Source organism: Apodemus sylvaticus, chromosome 2, assembly GCF_947179515.1.
Source record: "Apodemus sylvaticus chromosome 2, mApoSyl1.1, whole genome shotgun sequence".
In the NCBI taxonomy this organism is placed as follows: Eukaryota; Metazoa; Chordata; class Mammalia; order Rodentia; family Muridae; genus Apodemus; species Apodemus sylvaticus.
In genome coordinates, this window is record NC_067473.1 from 19,421,022 (window position 1) to 19,445,807 (window position 24,786).

The following is a 24,786-nucleotide window of genomic DNA, read 5'->3' on the forward strand; positions in this document are numbered from 1 at the left end:
AGCTGGAGCAGGATGGCTTGGCACAAGAGAATTTCTCTGCACTTTCCAGCATATATTTGGGAAGCTATTTTGAAAAAGTCTTGTCTGAGCTTGCTGCTCTGGAAATCAAAGTGCCTTGCACCCTGTTTCCAGGAGCTGACGATAAACACAATTATGCTGATTTGAGTTGGAGCCTAGTCTCCTGGGGGATTGTGTGAAGTAAACTGACTGAGAACTCTGAAGCCTGTCTGACAGGGAGGCAGCTGGGTACAGTCTCCTGTAAGACTGTTAGCTGACTCTGCTCAAGAGATAAATACTGAAGCACAGGAGCCCTGGGTGTTGGCAGTGAATGGCAGACCCATGCTGCCCCAGATAGCAAGAAGGATCCTGGGGCGCTGTAGCATCATCTGCACCCCCATTCACCCATGGAGAACGCAGAGCAAGTGTATCTACTCCAGATCTCACTTAGAGCAAAGTCACTAAGGGGGTTGCAGATGCCCAGACCACCTGCCAGGAACAACGTGGGAAAAGGAAGCAGTGAAAAGGTCCAGACTTTGCTTTCCTCAAGGGTACATAGCTAAGAGATGTGGAAAGAAACCACTCCCAGAGAGACACAGCAATACTTGCTATCTCACTTTAGTAGAGAGGAATTTTCATTTTTATTTTAAAAGTTTTATTATTTATTTATTTGTGTGTATGTCTCACACACACACACGCACACACACACACACACACACACACACAGATGTAAGTGCTATAGCATGTGTGCAGAGGTCAAAGGACAGTTTGGAGAGTAAATTCTCTCCTACCGTGGGTTCCAGAGATTGACCAGGTTTGAGCAAATGTACCTTTACCTGCTGAGTCACCCTCTGACCTTTCTTACCAGATGTGCTTGTAAACTAATGGATTAGCACACTGATGAGGTTTAAATCCAGAATTCCCTGAGCAGGGCTGTATCAGGAACCATGTCTTCAATAAACGAGTCTTCAGAAGACATTCTGTACTAAAACTGTAATAAAAGTGGAAAAATACCCGTCTCAACAGAGTTTCATGAACAAAATTTAACATGCAAACAGGAGATATTACCGCAAAGGGCATGATTCCTTAAAAATGTCACAATTCCCTGTAATTGATTCCAACGATAACAAAGCAAAGGATATACCAACCAATTTTAAAGGAATGCTTTTAAAGAATATTTAATGCTTTCTTTTTCATGCTTTTTTTCCTTTTTTATTTTTGAAAATTAATGTAACTAAAAACAATGTGCATTAGCAGATATAAATGGCAATTATCCAGGACTTATAGGACTTAGGAAAGAATGGAATATGGAAGATAATTATCTAAATTGTAGGCAGAGAATAAACAATTCAAAGGAAGTGAAAGAATAAAATAACTGATATAGACAAAATAAAAAATAAGAGATTAGCAGAACTGAATGGTAGTTATTTGCCATATCCAATGAATCGGAAAAATTCATAGCAGAATAATTTGCTCCAAAAAAGTTAAGACACAGATAAGCAGTTTTTTCAATGAAGACTGTAGGCAGCATAGTGAAGTAGCCAAGAGCTTGCCAAAAATTGTTATTAGAGAATAATTGTAATAATACCATGCTAAGGGAAACTTAAATGAAGAATTTCTTTAAATATCACTTAGCAAAACTGATAACCTTACACTTATTTGAAAAATTAAATAACCTTTTAAAAATCATTTTCCAGGACTAATGAAATCCTCAGATTTGTGATTTGGGAATACACTTTAGCAACTATTGTAACAACAGTACTTCCTACCAATATATTATTACTATTTGTGCAAAGTCATAGAAACATAATACATGGTAGGAATATGATTAGTATAAAATATAAAAGCAGTAGTAAGAACAATTAGATACCTAAGAATTGTAAAAATATACTGGGCTTATTCCATAGAAGTTAGTCTCCTGAGAATTCTGGAATATATAGGCCAGGAAACATAACTGTGTCCATAGCATTATTATTAAGAACAAAAGAATTCTGAAATAATTCTAATGGCCATTGACTAGACATGAATTAAATTATAATATTCATACAATGAAATAATATATAGTATTGAAAGTAAATGGACTATTTGGCTAAACTCACCAATATAGATGAAAAAGCAAATTTTAAAAGAGTAGAGATGAAACTCAGGGAAACTAAACTGTATTTTAAGGTAACATACACATATGTCAAGATCCTCCCTTCCTGCAGATTACAGAAGATCAGTATACTGGTTCCTAATATAGTGGTAATTAATTGATATAATAGATCATTTATTGTTTAATTACTAATGCCTAAAATATTTATATATAGTTTATATTAAATACACAAAGACTTTTTTTGCTTATAAAATTATTTTCTATGATTGAGATTCTATTATTAACTAAATATATGAAATTTTTATGGAAAATAGTCTTCAGGAGCAAATAATATTAGCTACTATTAACAGGTATGAAGTTAGAAGAACGGAAGCAGTTTGTTAATGTCACAAGTTATCACATGCTGTGATGTAAGCGGAAAAGGTAGACTATGACCTCAGCAGCTCAAAGCCAATACTCTATAGTCTAATGAAAACACAGTGCCTCCTGCTCTTATACTAAAATGTACTAAATTATACTATCTATGTGATTTTGAATAGTAATTACATAGAGTAAATGTTCTAATAGAACTTTATTTTAAAGCTAGGAAGTATGTACTGGACACTTAACGAAGCTTGGGAATTTTTTCATTAATTTATTTATGTGTTCACTTTACATCTCAATTACAGCCCCCTCCCTTTTTGGTGCCCCCCTCTCACACAGCCCCTCCCCCTCCACTTCTCCTCTGAGCAGTATCAACTCACCCTGGCACATGAAGTCACTGCATCCTCTCCCAGAGGCCAGACAAGTCAGCCCAGCTAGGGGATGGGCAGGCAGGCAGCAGAGTCAGGGACAGCCCCTCTCCAGTTGTTGGCAGACCTGAATGAAGACCAAGCCACACATCTGCTACATGGGGGTAGGGGAGATAGTTCCAGCCCATGCTCGCTCTTTACCTGATGATTCAGCCTTCCTGTCAAATTAGAACAGCAAAAAACTGTTCAAGACAAACTCAAAGAGACTTTGCCTTTGTCTGAATGGCTTGAAAAGAGTGCCAGATATGAAACTTGTGGTTTTAGGGAGAATTTGGTGCCCCTGGGCCTGAACTCCAGAAAACTCCAGAATATTAGCTACATGATGGCTCAGTGGTTAGGGTACTTCCTGCTCTCCCAGAGTATTTCCACGTTCGGTTCCCAACACTGACACTGAAGGCCACAGTCCTCTGTAATTTCAGTTCCAGGGAATCTGGAACCTCCTTCTGGCCTTCACAGCACCAGGGGTGCACATGATGCACAAACATTTGTGCAGGCAAAATACAGATAGAAAAATAAATAAATAAAAGGCGACATGGAAAGGAATATATTGATTTCTCAATAGTAAAAGAAATGAACATTTTAATAGTAGCTTTTCTTTGCTTATCCTTGTTTTGTATCTTGTTTTGGTACAGTTTTCTAAAGTATTTACACATTGCCTTGAACTAGTCTTGAAACATCTGTCCATGAGACCCCTGTCTAATATGTAGGAAGGAATCCTTGACTCTGCAGTAGCTTACTTGGGGCATGCCTAAAGATGTGAAGCTATATGCCAAAGACACTTGTAAAGTTATACTTTGGTGATAAATCTGAGAAAAGAGTTTAAACAGATGACTCTTTCCTCACCTGGTCATTACAGCTTGCCCCAGCCAACACTGACTGTTCCGTTTGCAAGTCAATAGTAATTTCACTTACATGAGAAAGTTGACAGCTGGCTGAAAGAAGTAGCAAAAAACTAAAAACAGAAACAAACAACAACAACAACTTTAGTCTTTGGTACAGAGAAAGAAGTTGTTTCTGTTTCCAAAATAATTCTTTATAATGAGCAAGGTTCTGGTGGTGGTAAGCAATTAACCTTGTAGTTTATCAGGAGATGTTGGACAAAAGAAGCAGATCTCAATGGAGAAGAAAGCATGGGAATGCGTGTGTACCTAGAAATGAAATAGTGTTTTCAGACTCTTGGGTTTATACCAGTTTGTTAATAGTTAGTTTTGGAACCTGCCTTGTGCCCACTGTTGAATTAACTTATTTGTTAGCTCCTGTAAGCAGCAAATACTCAGTGCCCGACAAGAGAAGCAGTAATTACTTTGAAGATGTCTTCTGCCTTCCATGTCTTCTAAAGAATGGGATCTAGAGTTGGTTCCTTGTATATACAAAGTGTATATACAAAGTGTAACTTGAGAGTATTGATACATGCAATTAGATAACCATGGCTTAGAAAACCTGTGGTTGTCATCTAAAGCCGCATTTATGTCTTGTGCATTAAATAATTCTTTCACACCAGGCAGTGGTGGCACACGCCCGTAATCCCAGCACTTGGGAGGTGGAGGCAGGCGGATCTCTGAGTTCAAGGCCATCCTGGTCTACAGAGTGAGTTCCAGGACAGCCAGGGCTACACAAAGAAACCCTGTCTTGGAAAAACAAAAACAAAAACAAAGGAAATAATCCTTTCACTCTGGAACAGGAAGACAGAGGCAGAAGGTGAAAGTTCCAGGTCAGTTGGGATAGATAATGAGTCCCTGTCCCCCACCCCACCCTCTGCCACAGTGTTAGAGTGCAGGGTACACATTAACCGTCTACAGTCAGTTAGAATCATTCATCACTAATGTTTTATGGTGTTTCATTAAAACAGATGAAAATAATGCTGAATGGGCTCAGCATTGATCTTAAGATATCACAATTTTGTAGTTGACATAAAGATCATGATGCTGTATTTCCAGGGTTATCTTGAAGAACTATTAAGGCTTCGTGAGAACCAACTTTCTGAATCTGTCTCTCAGAATAAATTACTACTTCAGAGGATCGAAGATTCTGATCTGGCCCACAAATTGGAGAAAGAACAGTTAGAATATATCATTGTGGAGCTTCAAGATCAACTGTAAGTGAAACACTTTTATAACCACATTGACAGTGCATGAACACCACTGTGGAATGTGCTTTGCTGAATTGATTTAAAGTCCAAGACATCTAGGACTGTCCCTTAAATCATCTTATTCTTTTTAAGTTAATCTTGTTCCTTACTATAAAAATAATCTGTTTTCATAGTGGAAAATGTATAAAACATAAGAAAAAATTAAAATCATCCTTAGCATTCAATGCAATGTACATTCTAAATGCAATTTTTTTTATTTTTTTAAGTTTCTGTTTTGTTATTACAGTGCTTGGCATCAAACTTACTGAAGCATGTTCTCAGCCCTAAGTATTTATGTAGTTGCATTAGCTATTGATTGACAGCAAAATGATTACACATAGACCATTACCATTCAAGCTCAGTCCTGATAGATGAAACCTATACCAGGCTCTGCCAGGACATCACTGTGTACAATTTAATGAGGTATCCTTTCAAAAAATTGTGTAGCAAGCCATGTTTAGATGAACAAAGCTATGGTGTATGGTCCTGCATTCTGGTAGGAGCTCCTTCACCTGCCACTGTTCAAAGCACTCACACTGATTCTACCATTTTCTCAAACTAATGTTGGTTGTTTATTTTAGAAAAAATATGTACATAATAGTTTCTGCTCTTAAAGGATGGTTTTTAAATATTATTAAACTTCCAGAAAAATTATAAAGATTAGTACCCAGAATTTTCATCTTTATTTTACAAGATTCATCAGATTTTAACATTTACCTCACACATATGCAGATCTTTAATGTTATAAGACATTAACTTAAATATCTTACATGTTATCATATATCTTTGTGACTTCTGCTTCTGCATATCTGTTGTTTACTAAGAATAAAGATATTCTAATATATATGTCCATGAATCAGCTTTAGTAGGTCAAATTAGTCAAATTTAATCTTCTCCATCATTCCTGTATCAGAGCGTCATTAACTGTTCTAAGAATGCCCCTCGGTGCAGTCCTGTTTCTTTGTCACCAGATCCAGTTCAGGAGTGTTTTTTTTTTTTATTTTATTTTATTCAGTTTTCAGTCCCTTTTTAAATTTTTTTTGATATTTTTTATTTACATTTCAAATGTTATCCCCTTCCCCCCCCCCAGAAATCCCTTATCCCATCCTCCCTCCTTCAGTCACTTTATAAACATATAGCAATTCCTCAGTTTGTCTGAAATACAACCCAGTAATTTTTATCATATTTAATTGTTTCTTTGTTTTTTCTTTGAATTTACCCATTTGTTTGTTTTTTTACTTAACTATAAGTTAAATTTGCCTTCAGAGTATAACATTCAAAAGTGTGTGAAGTCTATTGGCACCTTATTAATGATGTAAATTTTAATGAATTAAACAAATATTCTTAATTATTTTGTCATTTGTAGTTAATGCTGTTCCCACTTTGTAGTTGATACATAAGCTGTGATAAAAGGTAGTCTAAAACCAAATAAACAGGACAAATAGCTTTTGTTTTACTCATTTATTTATTTTCTTGCTTATTTATTTATTGGTTTTTGGGGGGTTGGGTTTTGGGGGTTTGTTTTGTTTTTTTGTTTTTTTGTCTATCTGTTTGTTTTGAGAGGGAGTTTCACTGTGAAGTCTTAGCTGTCTTGGAATCTTGGAATTCACTGTGTAGAATAGGCTGGCCCAGAACTCATAGAGATACCCCTGTATCTGCCGCAAGAGTGCTAAACAAAGATGTGTACCACCACACCTGACAAGCAAAGGCTTTTAAAAGTAAGAAATCCTATTAATAAACAAACAAAAACCCCACAATATTTTCTAGGAGTTTGCATATTGATAAAAATAATTACGTCCAGTCATGGTTCCTATTACTTCTAAAAATGCAGAGGGATTGCCACCCGTCAATAGAGAGCACATTCCATATTACCCTAGCTTCTGTTAACTGGATGAAAATAGCAAGACCAAAGTAACAGAGTTGACTGGGTATTCCTTTATAATTAAAAGATTAACAAGGTAATTGCACTTTTCTTCTTAAGTAATACTTGTAGCTCATCTAACTGATTTCATAATAAAGTCAGTTTTTATTAGCTGGACCCATTGCATGAGCCTATAATCTCAGCACTGAGAAAGAAGCAAAGGAAGCATCATGAGGCTGAACCATCCTGGGCTATTACATAGCAGGCCCTTGTCTTTGGAAATTAAATATAAATAGATTAAAAGTTAGTTTTACTTTATTAAAAATATTTTATTAAAGAATTTTACTTTAAAAAGTTTATTTTACCTTTGATAATTTAAATGAAGACTCCTATTTTTAGTTTGAAAAAATAATTCATCTGTATTATAGTTTTAATATAGTAAAATAAAACTGTGCTATTGGTCCTTTTGTTTTTTTCAAAGGAACCTTACAGTTATTCCTGATACCTTTAGAAAAGATTTTAACTAGAATAATAAAGCAGCAGATAAAAAGTTGTGTGTAGATGGCTAAGTGGTTAAGAGCACTGGCTACTCTTCCAGGGTACCCAGGTTCAATTTCCAGCATCGACATGGTGGCTCACAACTGTCTATAACATAGAACATCAATTCCAGGTGATCTGATGCTTTTTCTCCTGGCCTCTATAAGCAACAGGAACAGATGTGGTACAGAGACATACATGCAAACTAAACATCCATACACATAAAATAAAATAAACATTTAAAAATATATCCATTGGTAAAAGTGGACCATTTTAGATTGATAGGAGTTGGACTGTTTCCTTGAGTTTGAAAGTTTCAGCTTTACCTTGAAGTAATAGAACTGTATCCTCCAGATTGTTTTAAGCTGTTTCACAGGATTCCTTTGCATAAAACTACTTTAGAAGACAAGGAGCAGGAGGATGAGATAGTTCCTGCACGAGTATCCTCATTTCCTATGTGATGCTATGGGGCTTAGGATGCTGAATAGCGGTGTAGCCTGAGAGAGTGCACGTTCCTTCTTACTGCTGTGGCCTTCATCCACACTCATGGAGCCCGCATCACACCTGGGTGCCTGCAGTTTCTTTTGTTCCTTCTGACAAGATACAGGCAACCAAGAAAAAGTAAAACATTTAAATACATGATGTAAAACTCAAAAGTGGGATATAAGAGATAGAAGAGACGTGTAATGCTTATTTCTACATGGGTTAAATATCTTTTCTTGGTGATCTGAAACCCTTTACACTCAGAGTGCTTTTATGGTTAACATTTCTTAATATATATATATATGTATATATATATATACATATATATATATATATACACATATATATATACATTATTGTCTTTTACTATTCATATGACTAAATTACTGTGTTACGAGAACTATAAAATGTTCATATTTTATGAGCATTTCAATCATATAACACAAAGACAATTAAAATAGTGAAGATCACAGACAGAAGGCAGAATATCTGGGCACTGTAGCACAGGCCTTACTGGTTTTCTCCTATTTTTATTGTCTGTGTATATATGATTTCAGGGACTACTGCTTTTCCTTTAATTTTTTTGTTTTGTTTTGTTTTACATACATCTCAATCACAGTTTCCCCTCCTCCAGTCCCCTCCCTCACCCCAGAGCCAGCTCTTCTCTTTCCCTTTAGAGAGGAGCAGACCTCCTAGGGATGCTGAACTTAGCTGATAACAAGATGCAAGAAGACCAGGCACAAACCCACTATCAAGGCTAGCCTAGCCGAGGCAGCCCAGTAGGAGGAAAAGGTCCCGACAGCTGCAAAAGGGTCAGAGACACACCCACTCCCACCGTTAGAAGTCTTACAAGAGTACCACATAAGTGTGGGTCCACACTCCGCCTCACCACTGGGCTGTGTGAACTCAGCTTGGACAGATGAAAGGAGAAGGCACTAGGCTACAGTCCATTCTCTCCACCATGGTGGGTGGTGCTGGGCTCTTTGAGCCTCTAGGAGCCTTGCATAATTAATGCAGTGAGCTGTGTTCTCATGGTGTTCTTGACCACTCTGTCTCCTACCGTTCTTCCTTCCCTTCTTCTGCATGAGCTTCCTTCCCCTGAGCTACAAGAGGAGAGACCTGATGGAGATCTCTAATTTGGGCTGTCTCCCTACCTAATGTCTGGTTTGTGGGTCTCTGCGTCTGCTTCCATTAGCTATAGGAAGAGACATCTCTGATGACAATTGGGCTAGGCACTGATCTGGACTTCTGGCAACCAATGTGCCTCTCTACAGTAAACAGTTAGGGGGCTCATCTCTGGGGGAGGCTCATCTCAACAATCTTTAGTTTCCTATATTTCTTTGCTATGTGTTAGACTCCATGAGACTAATTGTCTAGTAATACGATTATTGTTCACATCTTCTGCCTGAAGAGCTTTGTGACTCAGTCTCACCAACTTCTGACTCTTTAGAATCTGTCTGCCACATCTTGTGGTGTAGCCTTAGGAATAGTAGTTGCATTGTAGATATATACATTAGGGCTGGACTTCCCACCATCCGTTGGTCTAATTTCAGCACTTTTTAAGTAAAATGTGAAATACTGCATATTTATCTTTAGTCGCTAGTTTGACATGATTAGATAACAGTTATTTCATAATTTAAGGTAAAGTCACTTTAAGGCTAGGCACAAATAAGAACAATGTTCTTTATGGCTCACAGAATCAACTGACCAGGACTCAAGTGTGCTCACAGAGGTCAGAGAACTTGTGTGGGTCTGATGTTGGTCCGCTGTGTACATGTTATGAATGTTCTAGGTGTTCTTGTGGGATTCCTAGTAGTGGTAGCAGGGCTTGTCACTGACTCTTTTGTCTATCTCTGGGACCCTTTCCCTCTGACTGGGTTGCCTCATCCAGCCTTGATGTGAGGATATGGGTCTGGTCTTATTGTAGCTTGTTGTGCTGTATTTCGTTGAAGTCCCTGGAAGTCCTGCTCTTTTCTGAGGGAAGTGAAAGGGGAGCAGGAAAGGGGAGCTGAGGGGAAGCGGCAGCTGGGATGTAATATATGAAAGAAGAATAAAATGGGAAGAAATCAGAAAAGAAAGAAAAATGTTCCTGCTTCACTAACTTTAGGTGAATCACTTTGAATAGGTCTTGCTAGGAACTTGGCATCATTTTTAAGGTAAATAATGGGATTGTCTAGTTTCAAGTCAGTTGGCAGTTAATTCTTGGTTACAGTAGTTTCCTGGAAAGCTGCCTGCAGTTTGCAGGACAGTAGAGTGGAGAAGTAGTAGTGACTGGGAAGTTCTCTGCTGACCTTGGTCAGAGCCCCACTGCTTGAGTAGACAAATAGGCAGCTTATTTGTCACTCAGATTAACTTCTTGTCAGGATTCTAAAATATAGAATGGAATTTTTAATTTAATTTATTTGACTGTTCTGTGGTGAAGCCAAGAAAGAAAACCTAGTTCATTTCAAAGAACCAACTGGCTGTCAGTAGAAATGGTATAATTAGGATTTATAAGAACAAAGGTCTAAAGATAACCCTGAGGGCCAGGGAAATGGTTCAGTTTGTAAAGGTACTTGTTACCAAACCTGATGACCTTAGTTCATTTTTCATAATGCGCTAGGTGGAAGGAGAGAACTATCACCTATAAATTATCCTCACATCCAATACACTAAATAAATAAGTTTATTTAAGATAATACCATAATTTGGTTTTAGGCAAAAATTTTCTGTGGACATGTATTATTTAACCTTTGTGAAACCAGTTCATTCTGTTTTATGAGGTCTAAAGTTGCTTCACTTTACAGAAGGAAACTTCATTATAAATTAGAAATTTTAGCAGGCAATTGTAGTATGTGCCTTTAATCCCAGCACTTGGGAGCCAGAGACAGGCAGATCTCTGTGAGTTCAAATGAATGAATTGATGGATGGATGGATGAATGGGTGGATGGAAGGAAGGAAAGAAGAAAGAGAGAGAGAGAGAGAGAGAGAGAGAGAGAGAGAGAGAGAGAGAGAGAGAGAGAGAGAGAGAGAGAGAGTGTGAGAGTGAGTGCTGGTATCCATTCTTAACAGAGTCTGCCAGTGCCAGTTATTCACAGATGCAGAATTGTAGTTCTTATACCCTGATGAGAATGTTGCCTGAAATCTCATGGCTTTGAAGCTGAGTTTTCCATTGATATTCACTAAAAACATCTTAAGGAAGGAATATGTAATATAGAAAAATTGACTATGAAAACCCAAAATAATGGTGTTGTATTGCGGTAGATTATCAGGCTGATAATCCTTATTACTTCTTTTTCTAACAATCTTAAATTTTCTGTAAAGTTTTGTTTTCTGTAAGTAAACAATATTAAGATACCTTAAAAGTCTTTTAAATGAGTTTTAGGTCTTTTTCCAGTGAAAGGAATTGTGTCAACTGTCCAGAAAAAAAAAATCTTAGTAAGATTCATTTTCACTGACTTTTTAGCATAATATTATGAGACAAAATCTAGTATCTGTATTAGACGATATTTCTCTGTGTATATAGTAAAACACAAAATTAAGCAGATAGTTATTAAATACAATGTAAAAATCAAACTATTCCATAGCCCACTGAGACATATACACACAGTTATTCTGTGGACTCACCATTAGCAGTCAGAGGCTTATGCTAGCTGGTTGTCTGTAGTACTGTAGCTGTTGTACTGCTTGGGTAGAGGACCTGAGTTTAGCTCCCTCCATCTAAGGCAGCTCCAGGGGATCTGATGCCCTCCTCTGGACTCGAAAGTATTTATATGTACATACCACACACACAGACACACTCACAGACATAATTAAAATGCTTATAATTAAAAGGGAAAAGAGAGGAAATTTTTTAAAGTAAAAATATTTAAAAACATATTGCATGAATTTTAATTTTCATATATTTATATTTTTTAATTTGCTTTTACTGATATTTTTACTTGAGTTAAATTATTTTCAATTATTCTGAGTTTTCAAACCAGGGGATTATAGACATGGAATCAATGTTTTAGGTAGGATGCCATTGTTTTTGGTTTAGGTTTAAAGTGATTTGGATTCTTTAATTATTTTACTAAAGAGTTAACACCTCGGAGAAGACAGAAAGGCTAATTTACAGTAGTAGTAATTGATCCTAGCCAGCAGAGAAAGTCTATAAAGCATGTTCAACAGGAGATGAAGAGCAGAGGCCCAGCCAGCCCTGCCCTGTGGTGGCTCCAGTGGTTCCACTCAGTCTATTGACATCCCATTTGTAAACAATTACTTTGGGGCCTACATACCAGTTAGGTTCCTCTGCCATTGAGAAAAATGAGTAAAGACGAAAGCACTCACCATCTTAATATTCACAGGACTGTACTAAAGAATAATGATTTAAGATCAAGACAAGAGTTAACTGCCCACCTCACCAAGCAGTGGCCTTCCCCAGGAGCTCTGGATGTCAATGCTGTTGCCCTGGATACCTTGCTTTACCGAAAGCACAATAAACAGTGGTATGAGTAAGTGTAATGTTTTTTTCCAACTAATTACACATTTAGTTGTACCAAAACATGTGGCTCTCCACTCTGGTATCTCAATTATTTTTCTGAACATGTTATTAGCCGAGACAGTAGTTAGGACTGCTTTGATGAGGTTCTCTTAAACAGATATCTGAACATTTGAAGCCAAGGCACCCTGGGGAAGCAAAATATCTGAAGAATTTCTAGGTAATAGTATCAGTCCAGTTGTCTCCTGTTCTGTTAAATTTCCAGTCATCCCTTAATTGTACCTATGAACTTGTTTTCATGAGGCATCTATTTTTAAAATTTAGCTTTAGGATATACTAGCCTGGAAGTAGTTTTCTAGATTTTTTTATTAACTAAAGAGTTATTCCATCTTCTAAAAGTATATAAAAGTCTAAAATTCTCAGTGGATTTGACTTTTGATCATTTTAATCAATCTAATTTTTAGGAGCAATAATACAGTCACTCTACCTCTGAGCCATAATTTCTTGTTCCTAGTGTTCAGACTCTCATGGGTCAGAATGTCTCAGTACTGGATGAGCTGCAAAATGATTTTGAAAATCAGGTTATATTATCATCTTTGGGGTTTTAACACTTTTTCATTTTAATCATTTGTTTCCACTGTATTTTTTCTTTAAATTTCTCCATAAAGAGAAATATTCTTCCCTCCCAGCTCCTTTTTTTTTTTATCTCTTTTCTACTATTTCTCCATTTTCTACTTTCTTTTTCCCTCCCTCAACCCTTCACCTTTCCCCTCTTCCTTTATCTGCTCTTCTTTAGTGTCCCTGGCTAAGAAGTCACTGGCAAAGTCACACATTCTAAAGTCAACTGTCCTTGCCTCTGCTTCTTAGGGAGCCTGACTACGTGATGAGTCACTTTGTGTTTCCGGCTGGCTGGCATTCATCTAGAATTTCTGCTTCTTGACTAGTTATTCAAACAGACATAGGCATGTCTTAGCAAAGGCACAACTTCCACATCTTTACTCTTATGATTTTGGGAGTTGTTGTTTATCAATGATAGGAAGCAAATTAAATTTGATCTTGCATCATTAAAAGTAGTACGAGACAAACTTTTTCTTGTCTTATTGATAGTGAGAGATAAGTAGAGGTGAGAAGACTTTGTGAAATAAATCAGAAAATTCTTTTCATCATTTCTTAGTATGAATCAAGGTGTGGCTTTAGCCATTCCATAAATTAGCATAGAGTTCCTATATGCACTTATGTGTTTACATGAGTAAATGTGTTACAGTAGCTATATCCTATGTGGACTATAACTTTACCCTTCTGTGTCATATTTAATTGATAGAACAAAATTTGTATTTCAAATTCATAATTAAAAACATAATTTATAGAAATATATTGTATACATTATATATGACATATGAGAGGCTCTTAAATTTACAGAGATGAGCTAGGGATATGGGTTGGTTGATAAATTTCTTTATGTTCAAATGTGAGGACCTGCGATTAGATCCCCTTTACCCCACGAGTCAGTAGGGGAACATACCTGTAATCCTAACCCTGAGGGGGCAAAGATAGGAAGATCTTGGAACCTGCTCACCAGCTAGCTTTGTCCAATCCAAGAGCTCCTATCTCAAACATCGCATATGAACCTAGAGGTACAGACACACATGAATATATATTTGTGTATATACACATGTATGTATCATGTATACATGCTCACTAATGTGACAAGAGCAGCGAGCTGAGCTCAGTTATTAAAGTGTTGAATGTCCCACCATGAAAACATATATTTGATCCTTAGTTCCCATGTAAAAAGCTGGATGTAGTGGTGGCCGGTACTTGTAACCCCAGGCTTGGGGAAGCAGAGTCAGTTGGATCCTTGGGTCTCACTAGCCAAACAGCACAGCCAGATTGATAAATCTTGGGTCCTTTAAAGAAAAAAAAAAAGGTGGACAGCTCCTGTAGAATAGTATCCAAAGTTGGCCTCAGACCGCCAACCATGTGTACCCATGAATACTGAAACCCACACACAAACAGGAACAGATACACATTGTGAGTATATTAAATCTGCAAAACCAAAGACTTTCTTCACAGCATCCACGTCATTGTGAAAAGGTAAAAAAATTAGAAAGTAAGATATTTTAGCCAGAGGATGTATACTTTTACCTACCCACACAGATACTTATAGAAAAGTCAGTAAAGAGCCCCAAAGTGTGTCTGACTTAGACATGTACACACACACATACACACACACACACACACACACACACACACTAGCCATAAATAAAAGTTAAAAAATAAAGAACCGTAAGTGGAATATTTATTGCTATTTTATATCTGCATGTATAATGGTAACTTATTTACAAAGCAACATTGCAGCACTCCAAGTGCTTGCAGTCTTAAAGACAAGGGAGCAGCCTTGTTCCCCTGCTCAGCATGAGCTTGAAGATGTGTTTCTTGACTCACACCTCAGCTGAGGAAGGAAAATACCCTTCTCTAGAATTATCTCATTCACCTGCCTTGTCCTCATATGTTCTTGCTATTCTTAGATGAGCCTGCCATCCCTGAGTAAAACCTGTCTAGGTGTGGTATAGTACGGAGGAGTCTGGACCTGGAGCTCAGACTCAGCATTATCAGAAGCCCCTGCTAACTGATTACTATGTGACACGAAATGATGCTTCCTTCCCTTAACTTTCTCTTTCTGTATGTACAATACTGAGAGTAGGGCCTGAGTGTCAAATGCATCATCTTGTACTTGATAGCTTCTCAGTGACTATTAATAGTTGACATGATTTTCCATTAGTCTTATGTACAAAGGAATGTGTGCTTATCTCACATTCCAAGATCTGCTTTCTGAGTCTTACAGAAAATTGACTTATCCTCCTGAGTATGTAATTCCAACTACTTCATTTAAACATATAGGTCTAGGTTTTCAGGATAGGGAGATTTCTATAAATAATGTTTAAAACTAAGCAGGCATTTTCATCATTTATGATAGCCTACAGATTATGGGGGTGGCTAGGTCTCTTTAAATAACTATTATCACCTCTGTAGCTAGCACTACAATTCAGTAGTGTTGGTGTTAGTAAGTTTCTTCAGCAAAAGGGGGGTACAATGGCCAAAGCTCTGTGAGATTATCCTATCAGCTAACCTAAGATATAGTCAAAACGGCTCAGGACAAGTTGGGCTTAACAGTGCTTATTTAAGCTACTAGCAAATTTGTAAATCAGGCAGCACTCAGAAGTTGTGAGGTCCCTACAGCTGCAGAAGCAGTCGTTCTCTGAAGGAAGCAGAAAGCAGGGCAGAAGCATCTTCTGATAGGTTGTCATAGAGGGAAGAGGCACAGGTCTTCTTTGGGACTGATGTCAGTTGGTCCTTTGGGTTGGCTGAAAATTAGGTTGTTACTAAAAAGTACAGCGTTAGTTAAGTATAAGTTTGAATAGAAACCACCTTACAGTTTGTTACTAGAAACCAAAAGAAGTGCATTTGACTTATGGTGTCCTGCTTAGCTACATCAAAGTGTATAGTTCTGATTTAATTAATGGTCTTATTGTTGGTCCTATTTTTTATATTTAATTTACATTTAGAAATTATATTTTTGCCGGGCAGTGGTAGCACATGCCTGTAATCCCAGCACTCTGGGAGGCAAAGGCAGGTGGATTTCTGAGTTTGAAGCCAGCCTGGTCTACAGAGTGAGTTCCAGGACAGCCAAGGCTATACATAGAAACCCTGTCTCAAAAAAAACAAATCCAAAAAACCAAAAAAAAAAAAGAAAAGAAAAAAGAAATTATATTTTTATATTAAACTACTGGACAACTGGTTAAAATCTGTAACCATAGAAGGATCCCTCTCACAACAGATCTGAAATTTATTTGTTACTTACACTGTTTATTAAACTTTAAATATACTACTCCTAGTTTGTTTCTTCATTAAATAGACATAGCAATATAAGCCATGCCAGATGTAAAATCATTTTTTTTTATTTCACACATGGCAATGTAGTAAAACTTGATAAAGCCAGGTATAGCGGTGCATGCCTTAAGTTCCAACACTCGAGAGGCAGAGGCAAATCACAGTAAAATCTCAGCAAGAACTAAACATAATAGGTATGTTTTCATAACACAACATACAATGCGTGCTTACTCTTTGTTTCCTGTAAGCTTTTGTCTTAGGGTTTCCATTGCTGTGAAGAGACAGCATGATCAAGGCAACTCTTGTAAAGGACAACATTTAGTTGGAACTGGCTTACAGTTTCAGAGGTTTAGTTCATTATCATCATGGTGAGAAGCATGACAGTGTCCAAACAGGCAGGCAGTAAAGAAGGAGCTGAGAGTTCTACATCTAGATCCAGAGGCAGCAGAAGGAGCCTGTGTACCACACTGGCATACCTTGAGCATATATGGCCCCAAAGCCCCGCCTCCACAATGATACAGTTCCTCCAACAAGGCCACACCTCCTAACAGTGCCACTCGCTGTGTCCAAGCATTCAAACACATATCTATGGAGGCTTTCTATAGCTATCCCAACCACCAGAGTTTTGTTTTACTCTCCTTTTTATACATGAGGTCTAGGTCACCTGAGCTTCTCAACGTCTCAGTTACTATGTCTTGTTAAAGAATTATCTCCCTCGCTCATTCATCCAAAAAGTTCAGACTCATCAGTATCAGGTTTCTACTTTCCTCTTGTTTAACATTTATTCATTTGTTACTTGTTTACTTTGCATATATGGCTTGTCTGGGTATATATGGGGGAGTCAATTCTCTCTTCCCTCCAGTTGGGTACCTGGGATCAAACTCAGGTTTTCAGACTTGGTGACAAGCACGTATACCTACTGAGCCATACTCACCTGCCCCCTCTTAAGCTTTTTAATCCTTAAAATGTATCATTGGCCTCAGTTTGCTGCCACTCAGATTGTAAAGTTCTGACAGCCCTGACTTTGTATGGTGTTCATGATCTAATGAGGCTTTCAGTTTTTCTTAAGAAAACTCTTACATGCTTACTCATGTAAAACTCTTATGTGTTTTAGGATTCTTCCCATGTGTGGTTTTTTAATATTTGTGGAATTATGATCTCTAAGGCACCGAAGCTCCAAAATATTTCAGAATGTATATGTTGAGACTTAACCTAACTCTTGTGGATTGTCTCCTATCAAGTTTTCCCTGCATCCCTATGTTAATTAGAGTAGATTAGAGTCAGTGGACACTATGCTATAGCAAATAACAATTGTATTTTTTATAAATGTAGTTTTATTAGATTTTGTGCACATTGTGATGTGTGTCTGTGTGATGCTGCCAGATCCCGTGGAACTGGAGTTACAGACAGTTGTAAGTTGCCATGTAGTTGCTGGGAAATGAACCTGGATCCTCTGGAAGAACAGCCAATGCTCTAGTGCTCTTTACAGCTGAGCATCCCTCCAGCCTCAACAATTTTACTATTAAACATTTCACAATGGAAAAAAAAAAGATAAAATTAGCTTCTTTGTCTCCATGTGCTTGCATATGCCTGTGAATATTATACACACATTTTTTTCTTTTTCTTTGTTTCTTTTATTCTTCTCTCATACAATGCTTCCAACCACAGCCCCCCTCCCTTCACTTTTCCCAGTTCTAAGACCCCTGACCTCCCCTCTCTCCCAGATCCACTGCTCCTCCATTTCCCTTCAGAAAAGAGCAGGCCTCCCAGGGATATCAACCATACATAGTATAATACAATACGAGTAGGCACAAACCCTAGTATCAAGGCTGAACAAGGCAACCCAATAGGAGGAAATGAGTCCCAAGATCATGCAAAAGTGAGAAACACCCCCATTCCCACTATTAGAGATCCCATAAAACCCCAAGCTAAACATCCACCCTGTATATGCATAAGACCTAGTGCACAAGACCATAATACATGCTCTGTGCTTGCCACTTCAGCTCTGTGAGCCCCTAGGGTCCTTGCTAGGTTGATTCTCTTGGCCATGTTCTTCTGGTGTCCTAACTCCTCCGGCTCCTACAATCCTTCCTCCCCCCTTCCATGGGGTTCCTCAAGCTCCACCCAGTATTTGACTGTGACTCTCTTCATCTGCTCCCTTCAGCTGCAAAAGGAAGCCTCTTGGATGACAACTGGGCCAGGTGCCAGTCTATGAGTATAGTAGAATATCATTAGGAATCATTTCATTGACCGGTTTTGGTGGTGGTGGTGGTGGTGGTGGTGGTGGTGGTGGTGGTGGTGGTGGTATTTTTTCCTATCATGTTTGGTTCTGGACTATCCAGCTTCCAATTCTTGGCCATCTAAGCAGTGTCAGGCACAGGTTTCCTCTCATGGCTTGGGCCTCAAGTTAGCTCAGTCATTGGTTAGCCATTCCCACAAGTTCTGAGCCACCTTTGTCCCAGCCCGTCTTGCAGGCAGGGCAGGTTATAATTGAAAGGTTTTGTGGCTTGGTTGATGTCCCAGTCACTACTGGAAGCCTTGCATAGTGCAGAAGATGGCTTGTTCAAGTTCCATATCCTCCATTATTAGGTCTCCCTCATAAGTACCAGGAGGTTTCCACTGCACTAGGTTTCCATATCACTCCTAAATGCCCTATAATTCCAGTTGTCTCTCACCATACTCTCTCCCTCCTCCGACCTTCCCTCCCCCACTTGATCCCTCCTGTTCCCATCTCCATTCATTTCCAGGACACCTGCAAAATCTATTTCCCCTTCACAGGGAGCTCCATGCTTCCGCCCTTGAGCCCTCCTGATACTTAGCCTCTCTGAGTCTGTGGATTGCAGCAGTCTTTCACATGGCTTCCTTTCTCCCTGTGAATAATACTTATTTACCTCATGTATCACACAATGTATTGTTCATAGACTACAAGATAATAGGAATTATAGACTTTAGAACATCTTTTAAGCGAAAATATAGTATAAAATGATATCATTAGTTCTAATAATTGTCAATTACAATGACATATGAAACCATTCTTACAAATTTAAATTAAATTTAACATAGTGAAATATATTAAACTACAGGTTTTTGTGTTGTCAGAATATATGCTGTTTTGGTTCTCATTTTTTTAAACACTTAAACTACTTATTTTATAAACATTCCATTTATGTATCTCTGTGGATACATTTCAATCCCATGATGTTATTGTGTCTAGGATTCTCAGAACTTAACTATGGCCTTTTAATGAGAGAGCTCCCATAGACAGTGTACTACAAACCTACAAATATTTATGAAATGAGTCTCACTGGAAAAATACATCAAGAAGAACTCTCAACCCTGAACATCTATGCTCCAAATGCAAGGGCACCCTCATTCATAAAAGAAACTTTACTAAAGCTCAAAGCACACATTCCACCTAACACAATAATTGTGGGTGACTTCAACACTGCACTTTCCTCAATGGACCGAACAGGAAAACAGAAACTGAACAGGGACACAGAGAAACTAATTGAAGCTTTGGACCAATTAGAGTTAAAAGATACATATAGAACATTTTATCCTAAAGCAAAAGAATATACCTTTTTCTCAGCACCTCATGGTACCTTCTCCAAAATCAACCATATAATTGGTCACAAGACAGACCTCAACAAATATAAGAAGATCGAACTAATCCCATGCCTCCTATCAGATCACTATGGAGTAAAAGAAGTCTTCAATAGCAACAAAAACAACAGAAAACCCACATACACATGGAAACTGAACAATATTCTACTCAATAATACCTTGGTAAAGGAAGAAATAAAGAAAGAAATTAAAGACTTTTTAGAACTTAATGAAAATGAAGACACAACATACCCAAATCTATGGGACACAATGAAAGCAGTGCTAAGAGGAAAACTCATAGCCCTGAGTGCCTCCAAAAAGAAAATGGAGAGAGCATACACTAATAGCTTAATGACACACCTGAAAACCGTGGAACAAAAAGAAGCTATTTCACCCAGGAGGAGTAGAAGGCAGGAAATCATCAAACTCAGGGCCGAAATCAATCAAGTAGAAACAAAAAGAACCATACAAGGATTGAATAATCTAATCCCTATTCTTTTTTTTTTCTTTTTTTTATTTTTTGGTTTCTTGGATTTGGTTTTTTGGAGACAGGGTTTCTCTGTATAGCCTTGGCTGTCCTGGAACTCACTCTGTAGACCAGGCTGGCCTTGAACTCAGAGATCCGCCAGCCTCTGCCTCCCAGAGTGCTGGGATTATAGGCATGCGCCACCACTGCCCTGCCTAATCCCTATTCTTTGATATCTGAAACTCAAGTCTCCTTTCCACTCACCAATTTGTCTTCATCTTCAATAAGGGAGGTGGAGTGTATCATAAGGTACTCCTATTCATGTCTTATTATTAAAGTGTTTAATTTCAGGATGAAATACTTGTTGTTTTAAAATATCATTGCTTACAAATTCTATTTCTACTTTCATTTAATTAAGTATAAACTTTAAACTCAAGGATTGTTGCTAGCTATGAAAAACTAAAGAAAAAGGTTTAGCCTCAATTTGGGTTTTCAAGTGTCCTTCTGAGCCTGAGCTGTGCGGATGGTCATCTAGCATAGTTACCCCCGGGGTCTCGTTCCGCATTTCCCTCTAGTAAGCTGCAGGCCTGGGATCATTGTGCTGTGCTGCCCAACACCATGACGACAGCAGTCAATAAATTCCTTTTGCTTTTAAGTATTTCGTTTTTAAATGTTTCTTCATATAATTTTTAAATTAAAAATATTAACACTATTTTATACTGAAAAAGTTTCAGAAACTCATCTCCATCTACCAGTTTAAAAGCAAGAATTCTACAAATTGAACATAGAAAATAATTTGTGAAGAAATGTCTGAAATTACTCAGTAGTGCGCTGTGTTCTAAGGCTAGGGAACTGGCTTAGTGGATAAAATGCTCGGTCTGTAAGCGTGAGGGCCTGGATTGAATCTCCAGCAGCTGTGTTGAAAACTGGACAGGGTTGCTCATAGCTGTAAGCCCAAGCAGAGGGTGGGGCTGGATTTCAAGAGTCAGCGTCCTCCAGGGTGGCCCTCCTCCTCAGCTTCATTCAGTCTTCCCTAATTCAACAACAGGGGTCAGGAGCTTCTGTCCATTGGTTGGGTGCAAATATCTGTGTCTGACTCACCTACTCCAGAGTGCAGTCATGCTAGGTCCCTTTTGTCCCTCAGGCTCCTCTCCATTTCCACCCCTGTAATTCTTCCAGACAGGAACAGTTATGGGTCAGAGTTGTGACTGTGGGATAGTCCTCCTCTCATTTGATGCCCTGTCTTCCTGCTGGAGGTGGGGTCTCTAAGTTCCCTCTCCCTACTGTCAGGCATTTCATCTAAGGTCCAGCAGTCTCAATTAGTCTGGACACCTGAGCTCTCTCAAACACTGGACCACCAGACAGGCAGCATGCACCAGCTGATAGGAGGCCCCAACACAATACATTAGAGGACTGCCAGGTCTGTGTTCAGAGATGATGCACCTAACCCTTAAGAGACTGGAGGCCTCAGGGAGTTTAGAGGTCAGGTGGGGTGAGGAGGTAGGGACACTCACATGGACACGGGTGGGAGGAGGTATGACATGTGGAACAGTCAGAGGGTGGACAGGGAGGGGAAATAAAATATGGAGTGTAATTAATTAATTTTTAAAAAGAGTCAGCTTTGCTGAAACAGCAAACCCCCATTTCAGAGAGTCTGAACCTAGTCTCTACTAGTAAGGTGGAGAGCCCTATAGAGGAATATATGTGGAGGCCTGCTCTGGTGCCTGTGTGTGCACAGGTGCATACACACACACACACACACACACATGTTTTTACTATCCTCTGTAGATAAGGATAAACAATTTTAATGAAAAGCAAGTGAAATTTACAAGGAGAGGATAATTGAATACAGTTGTCAGGATCTGTCTCAGCAAATGAAACAGCTCTTTGAGAAGATCTAATAAAATAGGAAGGCAGATCTTTCCTTCTGATGCTAGAGTGGAGATGAAGTTACCAGGAGAACAGGTCAGTTCAAGGCCCAGTGGCTAGGATTGTTTCCTCTGTGTGTGACCTCTCAACAGAGTAAAGGAGGCAATAATCTAATTTCCTAAGGCACTTTTAAGTATTGAAGAAGTGTTATATGTGTATATATACTTATTCACACGTGAGTCATCAACGTTTATAATTTAAATGGATAGCACTGAGTTTTAGCATGTACCAAGTGCGTTATAGATACTTGGTTTCACTTTATTATATAGCATATAGCTTATGAAGCATCTGCTATATTAGAAATTTACTGATTTAAAATAAAGGGTTTTTATATACAAACATTTGAGGAGTCGTTATATAATAAATTGAGAGCACTGTTTGCATTTTTAATAAAGTCATTCTGCCATCTCATTTTGCATTTCTGAGACAGAAAAAAATGGATTCCTGATAAATGTATTCTATCACTGTGGCAGCCTATAAAATTTTATCTTAATAATATAGATAGGAAATAAATACCAACTAATTTAAAGTAACTACTATTTTAGTAAACTTACTGGTCTCTGCTTTTTATTGTTATTGTTTTGGTTGTTATTAATGTAATTTTCAAATTGTTATTATTAAAATACAATCTACTTTTTTAGTAAATAAATGATTTTCCATTTTCTCCTCATTTTTGTTAGGAGTCCTGGCTAACATAAGACAATATCTAGACATAAGTATTCAAAACTTTTTTCATGAGACAGGATCTCACTGTGTAGCTCTAGGTGGATCTGCTGGCCTTGAGCTCACAGAAACCCACTTGCTTCTGACTCCCAAGTGCAGAGATTAAAGGCAATGCACCACTTAACCCAGCATTTTGAAATGTTTTTAATGTATGTACCTTTGCAGATCTGAGACCAGGTCTATCCATGTTATATATATATATATACACACACATACATACACAGACAACTAGGAAGAAGATCATTTGCTTCATATGTGCTTTCTTGTAACTATTACTGTAAAATATGTATTTGTGGATTTATGTAGTATCTGAATATCTAATGAAAGACATTCAGCTTGAAAAATCTACTTTTCTTAGTCTACTTTCACGTTTATTAGTAAACAATGATCAATTCTGACTTTACATGAACTTCAAAGGACACCAAACCTGAATATATCTTTTTGTTAGCCTTATCCTGAAAACTGAATTTGAAGAAAGATTAATAATAAGCTTTTCTTAATCTTTTACTTCTGACACTCTGATATAACTCTGATATAATTAATCTAAGCAATTAGCATAATACAAAGGGTCTTAAAACACCAATTGGATCAGGGAAGGGGATTAATTATCTTGATGGTATATGAATATAGTAAATATTCAAAACTGTAAAACTTTTAAATTACAGTAATTTATAATAATTGTTTTTGTTGAATATCAGCTGTCAGTGAGTATTTCAAGGCACTAAGGAATCCTGAAGTACTCAAAATGATAGGTCATTATTAAATTATGCCATTTGTTTCTTTATTGGTAGCATTCCTTAAGTTTTCTGCTCCAACTATAATAACCTAATTAGAAGGTCCTATTTTAATTGGATAATAAATAATCAATTTGATAATGTTGATTTGCTTGAAAAAATATTATTCTTTTCTGTTTTTCAATGAACAAACTAGACAAGCTTCCAACATAGGTAAGGAGAAACGTATAATGGAAATCACACATAAACCATAATAAAGGCAAAATTTAGGGAAGGCATGAGAAAATTAGTCACAGTTTTAATGCGGTATAAACCATTGAGGTCTATCAAAAGATATTCTCTTTTGCGAGAAGAAATTACAATAATTTTTCTATCCTTATTTTCAGTAAAAGTTACCAAAGCCTTGACCAGTTATCAGCAGAAGTTAGCCTTTCTCAGGCCTCACTGGATCCCAGCCACTCACAAGAAGGAGATGGAAAGCAAGACTCATTGAATTTCATCGGGGAAGGTAGTGTGCTGGTTGCTTTACATCCACTTGACACAAGCTAAAGTCATTTAGGAGCAGGGAACCGCAGTAAGAAAAGGCCTCTGTAGGTCTGGGCAATAGGCAAGCCTACGGGACATTTAATTAATTAGTGATAGATGGGGAAGGCCTAGCCCATTGTGGGTGGGAGCATCCTGAGCTAGTGGTCTTGGGTTCTGTAAGAAAGCAGGGTGAGCAAGCTATGGGGAGAAAGCCAGTAAACAGCACCCTCCATGGCCTCTGCATTAGCTCCTGCCTCCAGGTTCCTGCCCTGTTGTGAGTTACTGCCTGGACTTCCTTCAGTGATGAACTATGATGTGGAAGTGTAAGATGAAAAAACCCTTTCCTCCCCAACTTGCTTGCCGGCACAGTGTTTCATCATGGAAATAGTAACCCTAACTAAGACAGTAAGAAAGCAACTTTGGTGTTCGTGAGTAGTTTATCGTATCTGGGCTTTAAGAACAAAGTGTAGCCCACACTGGCTTTAAGCTTGTAACCCTTTTGACTCTGCCTCTGGAGTCTGGAATTATAAACATGTCCCATATATGTGCACACATGCACATATTC

The 24,786-nt window shown here is 37.9% G+C and overlaps 1 protein-coding gene across 2 annotated transcripts in view; it reads left to right on the forward strand.

Annotated features, from left to right (window-relative positions):
• Positions 1–24,786, forward strand: part of Rundc3b (RUN domain containing 3B) — a 111,191-nt gene that overhangs the window by 82,529 nt on the left and 3,876 nt on the right. Inside the window, exons 8-10 of one of the 2 annotated variants that reach the window (XM_052173152.1) lie at positions 4,821–4,978; positions 12,217–12,363; positions 24,083–24,204. In XM_052173152.1, the coding sequence (XP_052029112.1) occupies positions 4,821–4,978; positions 12,217–12,363; positions 24,083–24,204 (427 nt within the window). The remainder of the gene's footprint in view (positions 1–4,820; positions 4,979–12,216; positions 12,364–24,082; positions 24,205–24,786) is intronic. The other variant, XM_052173153.1, reaches the window with a different exon arrangement.